The 16,121-nt window shown below is 38.8% G+C and overlaps 1 protein-coding gene across 3 annotated transcripts in view; it reads right to left on the reverse strand.

The window, feature by feature from the left end:
- Positions 1-73: 73 nt before the first annotated feature.
- The window catches only part of LOC124882979 (protein O-mannosyl-transferase TMTC2-like), a 62,341-nt gene continuing 46,293 nt past the window's right edge, over positions 74-16,121 (reverse strand). For all 3 annotated transcript variants that reach the window (XM_047389735.1, XM_047389734.1, XM_047389736.1), the window contains exons 9-12: positions 13,995-14,076; positions 8,808-8,922; positions 4,969-5,032; positions 74-1,727 (exon numbers count right to left, since the gene is read on the reverse strand). In XM_047389735.1, the coding sequence (XP_047245691.1) occupies positions 1,539-1,727; positions 4,969-5,032; positions 8,808-8,922; positions 13,995-14,076 (450 nt within the window). In that variant the 3' untranslated portion in view covers positions 74-1,538. The remainder of the gene's footprint in view (positions 1,728-4,968; positions 5,033-8,807; positions 8,923-13,994; positions 14,077-16,121) is intronic.

The raw sequence follows: 16,121 nt of genomic DNA on the forward strand, positions 1-16,121 counted from the left end.
GATAGGCACCAGCTCCCCCGCGACCCACTATGGAATAAGCGGTAGAAAATGACTGACTGACTATATATATAGATGTATATATATATATATATATATATATATAGATGTATATAGATATATATCTATATACATCTATATATAGATGTACAGATATATATGAATTTCCTAATTTCTTTATGTCGAATATGTGTAGTAGTGTAGTAGTAGTCCTTAGTGCTAAGATAAGTCTAAAAAATTGTTACTCTTTTAGGAAGCATTAAATTAATATGTGCAAAGGAACCAAATAAATAAACATATAAACACTTGAAAAGAGCAAAGAAAGCACAGTTCTTTGGCAAAAATATATTTTCTTTCATTAATCCAATGCTGATGTTGGTATAGTTTAGAACATATTGGGTTCTTAGTGCTTTATTTTTTTATGTTGTTTTTCTTTTAACTAATTTTCCCTCTGGTTCTGTCCATCACTTTTCTATTAAAGGCTTACATCAGATCAAATGATGGCTTACATTAGATCCAAGTTGAAACATGGATCTGAGAAAAATATCAAATCTAACTGTTGTGCTCAGTGTGAAGATAACCACTATTAGCAATATAAACTAATAACTATGTAATTCTTTGCATTTCAATTCCAACACTAAAGGTACATCTTCACTAACAGGGACTGTGCAGTACAAAAGTGTGGGAAATATTTAATGACACCGTGACATACTTTCAGAACTTCAACTAGCCTGCTAATTTCTGAGAGTATCACAATGTTTTAAACACACAGCAGCCATGTTGGATTTTATAGTCAGTGTTGATAAGAAACTTGAACCATCAACCAAACATTCAGTGCCTTACAGACAAAACACAACAAACTAAAAAAAGTTTAAGTCATGTTGTGTTACTGTTTTAATATGTCTATTATTTTCTGAGGTGGTACCTATAAAAAGATTGAGAACCACTGCCCTAGAGAATGTCGATCTTTACCTTAACTATGAGATTTCAAAGAGGCTGTCAACATTTCTTACCCAGCATGTTCCGTGACAATAAAAGTACACCTCAAATAGATAAAATCTCTGTATTCTGTCCAACCTTCCTATTATCTGCTGAGGTCTCTGTCTCTTTCATTTGAAATAGTTTCCTACAACTTTTGTGCTTCTTCTAATTCCTCCCTCTTCCCCCACTAACACCTTCCAGACCTAATAGTGTGTTGTTGTTAGTGCTTCCTTATGCCTTGTTTACTGGTTGGAAAAAAATAGAATTTTTGAGTTTTTGACATCACTGATCGGATCTGGTCCCTAGCCAATTTCTCGGTGCATCTTTCCATTTTTGTCTCCTTTAACAGAAGCTGTATCACATTTGTGGTAAAAGAAGCCATCAGATTCATATTTAGTAGTCTGAGCCACCAAATGGACACAGTGGTGTAATGCAGAAGTTTGCCATCAAACCTCAAACACACCAAGCCTCATATTTTCTTTCACTGGACTGAGAGCTTTGTTCCTAGTCTGCTCCATGATTTGAAATCTGCAAACGAACAAGACAGCAGTCTTCTCAGTTTAGGGGTCTGCTTTTTGCTTCGTCCTGAGCCCCTGCCGCTTCATGATATTCCACAGCTTGCCCAGGTTGGATTGGGTAATAGCATCATCAGGTTTGAGCACAAGAGCACGCAGATAGTTAGCTTCTGCCTCGGGAAGCTTCCCATTTAGATGAAGGATGGCGCCAAGGTTCATCAGAGCAGCTGGGTACTGGAAGAGAAAAAAGGCACAAATCATCACAAGAGACAACATAGTGCCTTAGAAATGATGAGTAACATGTGAGGTGTTGTGTTTAACGATTGCAGAACTTGGTACCCTTATTTGGGCAAACTATTTTAAACCTGACCTTCTTAGCTCTACACTTGACACAGACATTTATCTAAGATACATGTTTACAGAACCTGGCCAGAACTTTTGTGCCTTGCAGACAAAACATGGCATGCTGCAGCATTTTTGGGTCACATCAAATGCTTTAAGAGCTTTAACAAAAATAAATTTTGTTTTAGGGCATTTTAAGGTGTGAATATTAAAGTACTACACCAAACAAAAAGGCAGCTACAGACTCTGTATCAGCTAGAGTTCAGTATTTATATCAGTATTTATATAAAAGCTACCATTAATTAAAGAACCCTATTTGTTTAGATTGCAGAATAAATCTATAAGGTTTTAAAAAGTGGATGAGCACTGAGAATCTACAAAGTCCTTAACAAATGTAACTGAAAAATACACACAAATCTCCTCCTATACTTGTCTATAAGTCACCCCCACAGATCTGGCCCGGCTCCCGGACCCCTGCACACTCACAGCATGATGTATGGGTAGAAATCTGGCAACTAGTTCACGCATTTTCTTTCTCAAACAACAACAGTTGGTCTCTTCTCAAAGAGTATATTTCACGAGTTTACATTCCACTTTCCCAACTGATCTTGAAACCTTGTTTTTTTAGACCTGATGTAACAAATGAGTTGGTAGGAAAGATTCAAGCAGGGATCGTTGTTTTTTTCTCAACTCATATGAGTTGAGCTTAACGTGAAAGGTTCTGTTTAATGTTCCTCACAGGACTCGTGTACACAGGTGAGACAAACTGCACTTATTCAGATAAATGCGGATTCCTCTGCCTTTGTAAACAGCAGAGGACTGATCCGTGGAACATTAGGATGGGAACTGTGTATTGAAATATTATATATACAGTACCTCACAGAAATTCATCTGCCTCTCATTTTTTAAGTACTGTTTAGAAGAAGCAAGATTTTCTTGTAACTTTTCAGTGAAGTCTTGAGAGTGCATTTGGTTCTGCTGTGTGTTTGGGATGCTTGTCCTGTTGGAACACTGAATTGTTGCCAAGTTTTGTCAAGTACATTATGCAAGTACATGGTGCTACCATCACTATGTCCATTATGCTGTGGGACTGTGTTCCAGAAAGTGGTACTAGTGCATTGCACGAAATGGACAGATTAGTAAAGGAGAAGGATTACGTCCACATTTTTCAACGTTAACTCAAAACAACAGCTATATGGTTGAAACTTGGACACGCTGTGCCAATTGTCAGGCATGGTGGAGGTAGCATCGTGCTGAGGGTCTGTTCTACTGCCAGTGGTACTTTTGAGCTGCAAAGTGAAGGGGTGTATGTATATATTTGAGCCTGTCTTTATATTTTTATTTCATATGGATTAGAGAAAAAAACACATTGAATCCAACATTTTGCAGACAATTATTGTTTTATAAAATATTTGAAATTGAAGGCTGTGTAATCATTTGAGCTAAAAAAAAAAAAACTGTCTTTCAGTGAGTATAGCTAGTTGAGGGTGATGGGAGATTTGACTCAAGATGTTTTCACATCAGCTAGATAAGACCTTTAATACTAAATAGTTTTAAATTAATGGTTTTTTGTGTCACTAGTGGCCTTTCTTTTATTATTTTTTGACAGTGAGCTGACAGGAAAAGGCTGGAGAGAGGCGAAGACATATAGCAAAGGTCAACGGGCTGGGACTCGAACCCGTGATGGCCTGCATCAAGGACATGGCCTTCGAACATGGCTGCGTTTTACCCCTGCATCACTGTCGTGCCACCTAAATAGTTCATTTATAATGCAGCTGTGGATCAGATTATGAATGGACTTGTTCAAAATTTTTCAGGTTTGTGAACAATGTGCAGCCATGTTTTGGGGCAGTGGAAATCATTGAAGTTAGGCTTTAAACTGCTTATAAGAAAAGCAAACTATAATTGCTGTAAATAGCCGTGTCATATCATCACCCATCCAGAATACATTCAATGAATATACAGTAGTCACTGAAGGTCAAAACAAGAGTAAAGTATCAAGAACCTTTCTAACGATTTGAGGCATTTTTGGGTAAATAAAGCTTTCCAGTGAGGAAAAAAACACTCAAATATTCATTACATTTTCTCAGCACGTACAGCGACTTCTGAATCTTTCATGACCTGAAACCTTTTGGATTAGGGTGATATCTGAGAGTCTGTCACTCACTAAGCAGTATGTGTGCAGGGAAAAATGTCAGAGACAAAACCCCCTCTCATCCTGACAAATGACGACAGACTCTGAGTGTCTCAAAGTGCACAGGAAGGATTTCAGGCTACATGTTTTTAACCCAAATACTAAAATATGGCTGCATTTGGTTTTATTTGGGAAAATACAGATTGTTAACCCTATAACTGGTGAACATTGATTTACAAAATTTGATTGTACATTTAAGACAGATTGAAATCATTGCAAAATATAATTTAAGGGACATCAGATGTAGATAAAGGTGAGCTTGAACTAATCCGACAGGAATGGGTGGGGGAAAACAACCGACAAGGAAGGTTTGAAGAGACTGCTTCAAAGAGTGCAGCAATATAAAACTGGTTAATGCAGTGGAGACATGAAGGTCAAACCCTTTTTTTACTGTAACGGTGCATGAGTCACAGAGCCCACTATTGCAAACCAGACCACCATAACAATTCACTGCAAGAAGCGTCCCCCGAGGCCTTGCTCCTAAGATTTTTAAATGCATTCTCCTACAGCGCACCTCCACACACCCTTCGTCTTTGAAGTGACTGATCTACACAAGACAGAAACAGGATGTAATATCTCCAAACTTCCTTAGCCATGTGTGCTGACATCAAGAGACGCGATATCCCCCAAGGCTCCGTCTGTTTAGTTACACTGAGATGATCGAGTGTTTACTCTGAAGCCGTGACTTCAGTGTTGGATGGCAACAACCACTAAACTCATTTCTCTCTTTATTTGTTGTTGTGATTGCTGAAGCACATCCAGACTCCATCTCGCAGAAATAAGCTGTTTATATTTCTATTCAGCCTTATTGAAAAAACAGCTTTACCGCAATGTCAAACTGATTGGGGAAAAAAGCGCATAGTGTTGTAAATTGAATTAACAGAGCAGACGTGTGCGTAGCAGCTCCATAATAAGTGTAAACAGGCCCTTGGTACTTACATCTGGTCTGAGGCTGGCTGCACGTTCATACTGCCGCTCTGCTGCCTCATTTAGACTGGCCTGTCTGAGGAGGAAAAACACAGATTAAAAAATAATGCTAACCCATAATCCTACCCCCATAACCCATTTCGTAGGCTAAAGCTCAGCCTTATTTGTACTGTGCCCAAGGTGAAAGTAAAAGTTGTACACCTTTCTGCTCAAACTCATCAATAATGTGCAACTAAAAAAAATATATAAAAAACATACTGGTAACTATGATTGCTTTAAAACATATAATCTGCATAACAATGCTTTAATTTTAAGAATTAATATACAGGGCCTAACAAAGGTATTTATGCTCATTTAACTATTTTGCATTTTGTCATCTTACGGCCTCAAACCATAATGCGTTTTTTTGGGATTTATGTGACAGACCAACAAAATGAGTGCATACTTGTGAAGTAGGAGGAAAATGATACATCCCTTGAGTCAATACCTTGTTTAACTAACTTTCTCCATATGACCATTTGGTCTGTACCACCTGCATATTGAAATGTTTGACCATTCCACTTTGCACAATAGCTGAAGCTCACTCAGATTTGATAAAGAGTGCCTGTGAACAGCATTTTTTAAGTCTGGCAAGACAATCACTGCTGAATTTAGTTTTGGACTTTGACTGGGCCACTTCTAGTGTGTAATGTTATAACTTTTTTTTTGCACTGTGAACCTTTTCAGTGTTTGCACCTTCAGTATCAGACATAAACTAGGATTATCTTATTTAATTACACATTCCAAATTACATCATTAAGTACAACTTTGATGTGACACATAAACACGTTCCCAGAGAGCCCAGAAAAGGCCATGAAGAGAAAAATAAAATAAGCCTTAATTAACATGTGTTAATACAAATCAGTAAAAATGCCTCAATAGAAGATGTTAGTAAATAACAGTGTGAGCATTTGGAAGACGAATATTTAAAAGTGTATGATCGGTATTTTGGAAGAATATAGCACAAATTGGATTGAGAGTCTGCGCAGGTTGTCCCCTGCCTTTCACCCAGCTTTAAGAGGCTCCATCCCTCAAGTGACCCTGAAAGGGATTAAGCAGCTATAGAAATTTTGAATATGAACGCATGGATGGATGGACACTACTGAGCAGATTGTGTAATTTCCTGAACATTGGCTTGACTATGGTGCAGTTATTTTTAATGTCGTCACACTATTGAACACCTTTCTATAAAGCAGTTGAAATAGTTTTAGTTCTAAAAATGGGATCAGCAAATCACAATATGGTACAAATGGTCACTTCAGTAAGCTGGCTTGTAATGAGATATGGCTTTTAGCATTTGTGTTGCAACACTGGTTAATCATGTCATGGCTGGTCAGCATCCACTCTAACCACAGCTATATGGTTAAAAACATAGAGTAAAGGTGCTACTGGAACCAGAACTTGGCGGACCTACTGATCTGCTACTGCTCTGGGACACTGGACCCTGCAACACTGTCTTGTTGCAATGTCAAGTTCTGCTTCAGTTTAAATATTTTTACAGATGTTTTAAAGCACCCTCTGACACAAAGTATAATTCATATAATTCACTCATATGATGGTGAGCTGGCCACAAAGGAACCTCAAACCGTGGTACTTTCACCTCTGTGATTCACAGTTGATATGAGGTACCTTTCCTAGAATCTAGTTTTATGCTAAAAATGTCCTTTATTCTTGTCTCAAAATAATGTAGTTTTAAACTCATCTGTGCAAAGAACATTATTCCATACGTCCTGGTCTTTGTCTACGTTCTCTCTGACAAACTTCAGTATGGTATTCAAGTTGTCCTTAGAGGGGAAAGGTTTCCTCCTTGCACACTTTCTACAAAAGTTAAACTTGCACGGTGTCTTTCTGATTACACAAACATGCACTTTCATATCAATTGTAGCAAGATCATGCAGTAGTCCCTTCGATAATATTTTAGGATTTTTGGAGACTTCTTTTAGCATCTTGTGGCCTTCTTTCAGGGTGAACTTGCTTGGATAAATTGACCTAGCACGTTAGCAGCTGTTCTAAATGTCCTCAACCTGTGAAACATGTTCTGTACAGTGGAACGGCCAATTTCAACTTCATTTAAATCCTTCTTTAAACTCTTTACCAAGCTCACAAGCTGCTACAATCTTCTTTTTTAAGGTCTTGGAAAGCTCCTTCGATCAATTATTTGACAATAATGTAAACTATCAGCAGCACACTGAAATAAGAGTATTTAAGAGAACAAGACTCCTTTAAAACTCCTGCCTCAAGTGGAGGAGTTCAAGTATCTCGGGGTCTTGTTCACGAGTGAGGGAAGAATGGAGCGGGAGATCGACAGACGGATCGGTGCGGCTGCCACAGTAATGGGGGCGCTGTGCCGGTCCGTTGTGGTGAAGAGAGAGCTGAGCCGAAAAGCGAAGCTCTCGATTTACCGGTCGGTCTACGTTCCTAGCCTCACCTATGGCCATGAACTTTGGGTCATGACCGAAAGAACGAGATCCCGGATACAAGCGGCTAAAATGAGCTTCCTCCGTAGGGTGGCCGGGCACTCCCTTAGAGATAGGGTGAGGAGCTCGGCCATCCGGAAGAGGCTCGGAGTAGAGCCGCTGCTCCTCCACATCGAGAGGAGCCAGTTGAGGTGGCTCGGGGATCTATACTGGATGCCTCCTGGACGCCTTCCTCGGGAGGTGTTCCAGGCATGTTCCACCGGGAGGAGGCCCAGGGGACGGCCCAGGACACACTGGAGGGACTATGTCTCTCGGCTGGCCTGGGAACGCCTTGGGCTCCCCCTGGAGGAGCTGGAGGAGGTGTCTGGAGAGAGGGACGTCTGGGCGTCTCTGCTGAGTCTGCTGCCCCCGCGACCCGGTCCCGGATAAAGCGAAAGATGACGAGTACGACTACGGGACTCGTTTAAAATGCAGAGTAAGGTTGTTCTAATCATGTGCATCTGACGTGATACGCCTGTGCATAATTGTAGACATTTTCATTACATTTTAAAGAAAATTCTTAATTCATTTTTAACTGTTTCTATTGTTTATTTATATTGCTTGAATTTATCAGTATTGTCCAATAACGTTATTAAAACAACTAGGCTCTCGTTAGGTGTGCTAATCTTTAACGACTTTAGATAAAATCTATACAAGTCAAGACTTGTAGCTCATCTTCACAATTTGTTGTTGTAGTGTTAACAGGTGTTTGTCACATCATTAAACTCTAATCGTTTTGGATTGATGTCACAAAGCATCTCAGCTGAAAGCAACCAGTCATTCGGAACACGGCAGGCTAATCTGTCATTTAGATTTATTTCTGTGCTTTCAACAGCAAACCACAGCCAAGCCCTGAGAGTTTCGACTTGTTACAAATCCTCTGTGCTGCTGCTCTGAGAGGAACGCAGGCAGTAATGACTTCAGCAGATATGTAGAGCAAAAAAGAATTAAGGTTCATCATTCCAATATTCCATTCAGTTGTGGAGATGCTGGGAGAGGGAGGTTGTGTGAAGTCCCTTTTGACACATTTTAGGATTTATAAGCTGCTTGTAGATACACTTGCCAAATTTATGAAGGAAAATTCTCCAGAGCCTATCTTTGAAAGCCCTGGGGTAAAACCTCATGATGGACTGAAACTGCATAGAGTTTTATGTGTATATCATATAATAACATCTATATTAAAATGATGTTATTAAAACACAGTAGTGGAAATAAACCATAAATGCTACAGGAGTTGGCAACCAACTCTGCAAATATGGGATTTTAAAACATTTCTGGAAACATGTTGTCATTTAGCAAATGTGGAGAAGGCCCATTTGGATTATGCTTGTCTGTGTACAAGCAGTTTTAGCCAACCTTAGCATGTGAGCAGCATTGAAGACCACATCAAATTCATCGAAGTCCAGCTCCGCAGCTCTCTCAGCCATCTCTGCAGCTTCTTTAGGTCGGTATTGCTCCAACAGGAACTGACCTGGAGATATTAAAAACTTTACGTATTAATCCTTAAGTAGCATGGCATCAACAGAACAGAAGGTAGACTCAAACAAATTGTGTGACACATTTTTCTCCTATGCAAGTGAAAGCTTTGTAATCTCACTAATACAGTGATGATTCAATTTATTTGACAGATTTAGAAAATCTGTGAACCCAAAAGGGGATGTTTCCAATGTTCTGCCCTGAACCTACCCCTGCAACTTAATTACCCTGAACCCTTGATCTGTTTGATGGTTGCATTTTAGCTGCAGTGCTGTTTTTTGTAAATTGTCATCACTAACGTCTCCTAAATAAACTACCATTTACATCCATGTTGCTGCTTCAAACAGAAAACTATAACTTGTCAATCAATAAATCTGTTTGTAACTTTGTTCAGGAAGACAAAGCTCAGCAATTGGACACAAACATTAATCTCAAGACTGTTTCACAGCAGTTGCAGTTTTACAGTCTCTCAAAACATTTCACTGTAAACTATAATAGAGGGTTGTATTTGTCTTTATTTCTGCACCTCAGAGCAAAAACATGGCCAAAGCATTGTCAAAGATATGTTAATTATTTTTGATTTGTTCGTGACTCATAAATTCGTAGGGACCATAAACCAATCAACAGTGTTTTACATCACTTTTTGGCCGATTCTTCCCTCATTGTCTCTCATAATGCTAAACAAATTCTTCCAATTAGAAATCCTTATCACCCTCCGTACACAATGCTCCACCCAAAAGGTTCAGAGTTATATAGCAAGTACCAGCTTCTTACCATGGCCAATTTCTGGGGAAAATATCTACCTTAATAAACTGTTAAACCCTGATAAAAAAAAAGTGGAAATGGAGGTATGGTTGATTAATGGCCACATAATTTTTCCCTGATTTGTAGTAAAGGTTCCTACAGTCAAACATGCCTTTTAAGAAGATTTTCCTGCAATAGAATGACATCAATACTTTAAAAATGTCATATTCTAATAGCAAGATAGGTTCTTAGGCACCACATTTTCTTAACTACATTTACTTAATGGCTTAATGACAAAAACATGTACAAACAGGGTTAAACATTTGCTCACAATAAATGTTAATGGAAAACAATAAAAAAAGGAAAATAATGCGCTCAAAATGTTAGTTTAAAAAAATTCAAAAGAATTAAGAAAAATAAAGAAGGCTCCTAGCACTAACTTACAAAGAGCTGTTATGCTACATTTAATATGAGCACCTTTTCTTTACACTCTTCCATTGTTACATTTATTGAAAAGTTCAGGTTTTGTCAGTAAGAGCATAATGTGCAGTGCTTTCCCACAGCTCAACAGAGGTTTATTTGGGTAATATTGTAGCCTCAGATACCTCTTTCTCCCAGTGAGCAATAATAACAGTCGCTCTTTTTTAGAGGCACGCACGTTTTTTTTCTTTGAGTAAAATTGCCTTTTTTTGCCTTTTCTTTCATATCACACTGTGTTGGTGTGATGGGATTTACTTATCAAGGAAAACCAAAAGAGAGAAAAATCTTTTGGAGAAAGATCTTACATGATTGGCAACTTTGAAAGACAAGAATGGGAGACAACTGAAAATGTGAGGTTAAAATTGCATAGTTCGCTGTTGTTTCAGAACAAAGATGAGATGGCGGTAATTCGTACTCTCTCCTGGGGGAGTCTGACCACCTGGTGAGGCTCTCTCAAAGTGCTCATAAAATATCAGTGAAGCCTGACAACAGATGTTACCAAATGCAAAAGGACAGGAATGTGTGGAGGCTCAGATGAGGTTTCTTGCTTTGCCTTCTGATTGCGCTTGAATGAAAGCAGCACATGTTGGGTCGTGTTGAGGGCTGTTTACATTAAAATGTGTTGCAAAGCACAATGACCGGAAAAAGCACCTCATCTGCAGCATTCAACCCTAGTGTCCTCCTCTCCGAGTGCACTCCCACATGTACGTCTCTGTGTATTTATCTTTTGTGTTACACTGTGGACAGATATCATCACTCCTTATGCACTCAAACTTGAGGCTCATCCAGCAAATCCATGATAACTACAGCAGACAGATTGAAGATAAATAAAGGAAACAGCCCGAAAAACATCACCTTTAGCAAGAAGGTACAAGATAATAGTGAAAAAACATAGAGCAAAGAGAGTGAAAGCTTCAGAACAGGATACAACTTGGTCCAAAGACAGCAACAGACCTCAAGGTACTGACCAAGCTAAACTCGAAGATATCAGACAAGAGAAAGAAGCAGCAGGGATGGAGAGAGATAAGGAAGTGGGGAAAGAGGGCATTACACAATGGGGCTTTCAGCAGAGGAGGATGGTTTTCATTTCCTACTAATAACCCAGATAATTAACATAGAGCACCAAGGAGCTGTTTCTCCAACCCTGATATGAAATACTGCACTAACAGAAGCACAGGGGCAACACCGTGTCATGTCATGTTTTTCTCTCTGTAATGTACAGTAGAAACTGTATTTTGATTCTTCTCTGCATACGTTTGCACCATCTATAAAACCTCAAACAGCTCTGACTTCAATAGCTGAAAGCATCAAGAGTCACTCAAAGTACTTTATAATGTTAAGTCTAACTGGGCTATAGATGCATTCAGAATTCAATTAACGAGAACTCAACAACTGTATGACCAACTCTGGCCTTAAAGGAAAAGGGACACAAGGTAGAAAATCCCTGCTCCTGAAAGATTAACTCAGAGGTATTCTGCAAGACAATGAAAAAATGTCAATCTTTTATTTTCCATTTTTAACTCAGTTTGTTTGTAACATGGGATTTACACCAGGATGTTGCGTAAGTTTACTCCTAAAACTAATCTCAGAGAATATTTACAGAGAGATACAATTCTAACAAACAAATGCCTTCTTATGCATTACTACTCAACTGTAGCTCACAAGAAAAGCCTTAAACAAATTGGAGACCTCAAGACTATCATTTCAGTTGAGGGATTACGGTCAGAAATAAATCCTCAGTGGTCAGATAAGGCCAGGGCTCTGAGAAAATCAGGATATTTTGTAACTGCTGTATTCAGATGTCATTAATGCTAACATTAACATTCAAGCTTGTGGAGCCAGATTACTTCAGATTACTCAAGCTTTAATAATTCATGGCTATGCATCCCAGTAACAATCACCTAACCAGCCTGGTATAAGGGGTGTTCTATAATATCTGATGACAAATGACTAACCAAAGGTATGTTATGTTACACAAGGCTACACTGGCACATAACGGACTGACCACTATTTAGTCAATATATACAGTATATGTCCCGTTCTGGGTTTGGATCGGACCAATATGCATACAAGAGATTGGGAGCTGCATGATTAAATGAGTTAAGAAGTTTATTAAGCGATTTCCAGGTGAAGCAAAAAATCACTTCAGGTATCACGAGAGTCCAGACAAAAACTCACATGAGAGTTCACTGCTGCAGGAACGTAGAAAAACACAAGACTAAACCAGGGTGTGACGAGGAATAGTGACGGAGGAACCAGCGGGCAACAAAGAACACAGACCAACTAATATACAGGGAGAAAACAAAGGCAGGTAATCACAGGAACTAAGAACAGGTGTGGCAAGGAGACATGGAGGCATAAGGGACAGGTGGAACTAATTAACAATAAAGGAAACCATAGACCTAAGAACAGTTAACACAAAAACACAAACCAAGTCCAAGGATGTCATACCATGACAGTATACGCAAACACTGCATACTCCCGGATGCTATTGGATGACACTTTCTTTTCAAAGGCTCTTTTTTCTTTTGGTGTCCCTCATAGGTCCATACTTGGACCGGCTCTTTTTGCTCCGTGAATGCTCCCTTTGGGTAACTTTTTTTTTTTTTATGTTTGGCATTGTATTTTACTGTGGATGCAAGCAGTTATTCACTGAAGCTTAATGTCAGGAGTCCTCTGAAAGTCGATTTTGAGTGTTTAGAAGTTGTTATGGCACGGATGGAATTAAATCTTCAAAAATGAAACGGAAAGAAGCCAGAAGTATTACATTTTGGAAAATCCATTAGCTCTGTCCTTTCAGTATTCACATAGACAATGCAAACTTCAGCAAGTAAAGGATTGCAATGGTAAAGCCATTTTTCACTTTAAATGCCTTTGATGATGTCATCTGTGCCTTCATATCATCCTGATGACCATCCTTTCAAGTCTATGTACAGATCACTGAGGTATACCGAATCAACTGACTTTGTATTCACATCCAGTTATTTTAGTAACTGCATTTATGCCTAACCCTAACCCTAATTATTACTGGTTCCTAATCCTGACCATAACCAAACTTTTATCTAATTTACGCCATGCCTCTAAACCTAACACATAACCCTTAAAACGCAGGTCCGCTGCATTAGGCCTAAAAGTCTTCAGAAGATTATTGACTATACCTTTACCCTTACCCTAAACCTAACTCTTACCAGTATATACCTTACCCCAAACCTAACCTAAACTAAATTCATGCCTTAGTCCTAAACCTAAGAATTAACCCACATAACCCATTTCCCTTGTGTGGACCAGGTAAAATATCCAGACAATGGTGAATGTCCACACAATGTTGGTGTGCCGTCAAGGACTGATCCACACAATGTTATATATATATAGATGTACACACACACACATCTGTGTTTTACTATCTTTATGAGGACTTGTCATTGACTTCCATTGAATTCAATTCATTTTTATGGCCTAACCCTGAACCCACCCTAACCATTACCAGTGCGTACGCTGACCGAAATTCAATTCACACCTCAGCCCTAAACCAAACCCCTAACCCCAGGGTTAGGGGTTTGGTTTAGGGCTCATGACTTTGTGTTTGATGGTGATTAGTTCACCATATCAAGAAATGCTGAATCCTTCGTGTAATTCTGAGTTTGACAACTAGTGCTTTGGATAATAAGCAACCATGAATGTTACGCCTAGTGGAAAAGAACTAAAAATAAACATTTTCACTGTGCTTTCAACTACTAAGACAACTGCCAAGTTATATTTGAAAATTTTATAAGTGTGAGATCCTGAACACTGCTTTGAAAAGCCATTCACTGTGCCTATAAATAATTGTTTTATACTTCTTACCATAGTGCATGTAGCAGTTTCCTTTAGTTGGATCTAGCTGAATTGCTCTCAGGTAATATTTCTCTGCTTCACTCTTTTCACCCTGAAAGAGAAATGAAGGAAACTCATACCTAGTATTCAGGCTTAGATCTTTCAGTTTGGGTATAATCAGTAGGGAGGAGCATTAAATATTTATATTACATTGCATATTTGTGCACATTTTCTATCATGAGGTTAATTTCTTAGTGAAAAAAGAATGTAAATTACAATGACTTGTAATCACAAGAAACTAACAAAACCATTGATTATTATGTAATGCAATTCTATTTGTGCTTATTTGGAAAATGCTTACAAAATAATGTCAGTGTATTTATAAGTGTGAAGCACCATTGAAACTTAAACTGAAAATAGCTGCTTCTGAGCGCATGCTGCTCCAAATCTGCAGCACCTCTGTTTCATGCTTCAGCACTGATTGCTTCCATACTGCAAGTGGGGTTACCGTTCAATAAGAAATAAGAGAACCGTCCATTTTAACATTGCCTCATTAGCTTCTTCCCATGTCTGCATTTACTCTAAATGAAAGAGGGGGAATATCAAGCCTGGATTGCCTATTTCCCAATTTCTTTGGCTCCTTCCTTTTAATCAAAATTTCTTCTCCAATCATCCATCAAAACTGAGAGTCGTCTTTCAGCATATTTATGAAAGGTTTCAGGCTAGCGTTAAAAGAAAAGGCCCATTTTTAAACAATCCAAGGCAAATTGGTGATTTATTCATAAGGTTAAGGGTTACTTAACCTGACACTTTGATGGATTTCTACTTTTGCATTACTGCAAACATTTTCACTATGGCTGCCATTTTATTTATAATTACCGTACACTGTAATTCAGCTCTCTTTCATGCCTTTGTGGACCTTGCTTTGTGAGCGGTAATGTACGTCAAATATTTTAACATTATAAGTTTATTTCATTAAAACTAAGAACCCAAGCCCAACCAATGAAAAAACAGCCCCACACTATAACACCCCTACATCAAATATTACTCTTGACAAGTGCCATTCTCCTTAGGTCTTAGGATAATAATTTGACTTCAGAATCTACAGCAATTCTAGGTTTTAGACAGACCAGATACATAGCAACCGGTGTGAAAAGATCAGTTTCAGTCATTAGACACTTGACTTAGACTTGGAAAAAGAGACTTGTGAACATCTCCGCATGAGGCTCCTTATACACTGGCCACATGAAGTTTGGAGGCGTGTAGCTATTGGAGACTTCTTCACAATCTGTGCCTCAGTAAGCTCTTTTAGCAACCTCGTGTTGGTACTACTAACAATTGACTGTGGAATATTTAGTGGTGAAGGAATTTTATTGAATGTGCCTATGTGCTCAGGGGGCATCATATCCCCTTAACACACTTGAATTCACTGACCTCCTGAAGGTGGCAAATTTGTTAAAAAAATTCTGTAAAGGCATCCTGCAAGCATATGTTGTTGATTTGATATGCTGGAACACCTGAATTCAATGATTTGGCGGGGTGTCTCAATAATTTTGACATGTATATTGTATCTGTGTATTTAAGACCAATCTCTTTAATCAGCTTAGTGCTAACTAACCACATTTTCTCTTTACTCGTCACTCTTCTTGGACTCCAAAGTAGCAGACCTGAGGTGCAACATTGAACATTCCGACTTTAGCGCAATTGAGCCTAGGTTTTAGCTTCAGAGTCTCTGTTGGTGCTTGCCGGGCATAAAAGCGAGAATAAGGCTCACATTAAAAGTAAAGTAGTACACATCACAATTCTGTCCAGATTTCACAGCACGACAACACATGTTGGGATGAACCAAAGTACAAAAGTTCAGGGGGACCTGTACCTCTGCTATCAGCGCCATTGATTGACTAAGGGTGGACAGCCAAAACTGACGTGATTTAATAAGGAAGTGGAGTAATTTCATTATAAGCCTGTCATCTGGTGTTTCGTTCAGTATTCATCACTCTGTGTAGTGGAAGATGTGGATGTGTGTTAGGATCTTGCCTGATTCTGTCATCATTAGCCTTATAAAGCCAAGTAGATGTCCTGCCACTCCAACATGTAATAAAACATGCAAGCACAATATGCTCAGATTTTAAGTAACAGCAGATCTATTGGATAAAG

This window comes from Girardinichthys multiradiatus, chromosome 17 (genome assembly GCF_021462225.1).
Source record: "Girardinichthys multiradiatus isolate DD_20200921_A chromosome 17, DD_fGirMul_XY1, whole genome shotgun sequence".
Classification (NCBI taxonomy): domain Eukaryota; kingdom Metazoa; phylum Chordata; class Actinopteri; order Cyprinodontiformes; family Goodeidae; genus Girardinichthys; species Girardinichthys multiradiatus.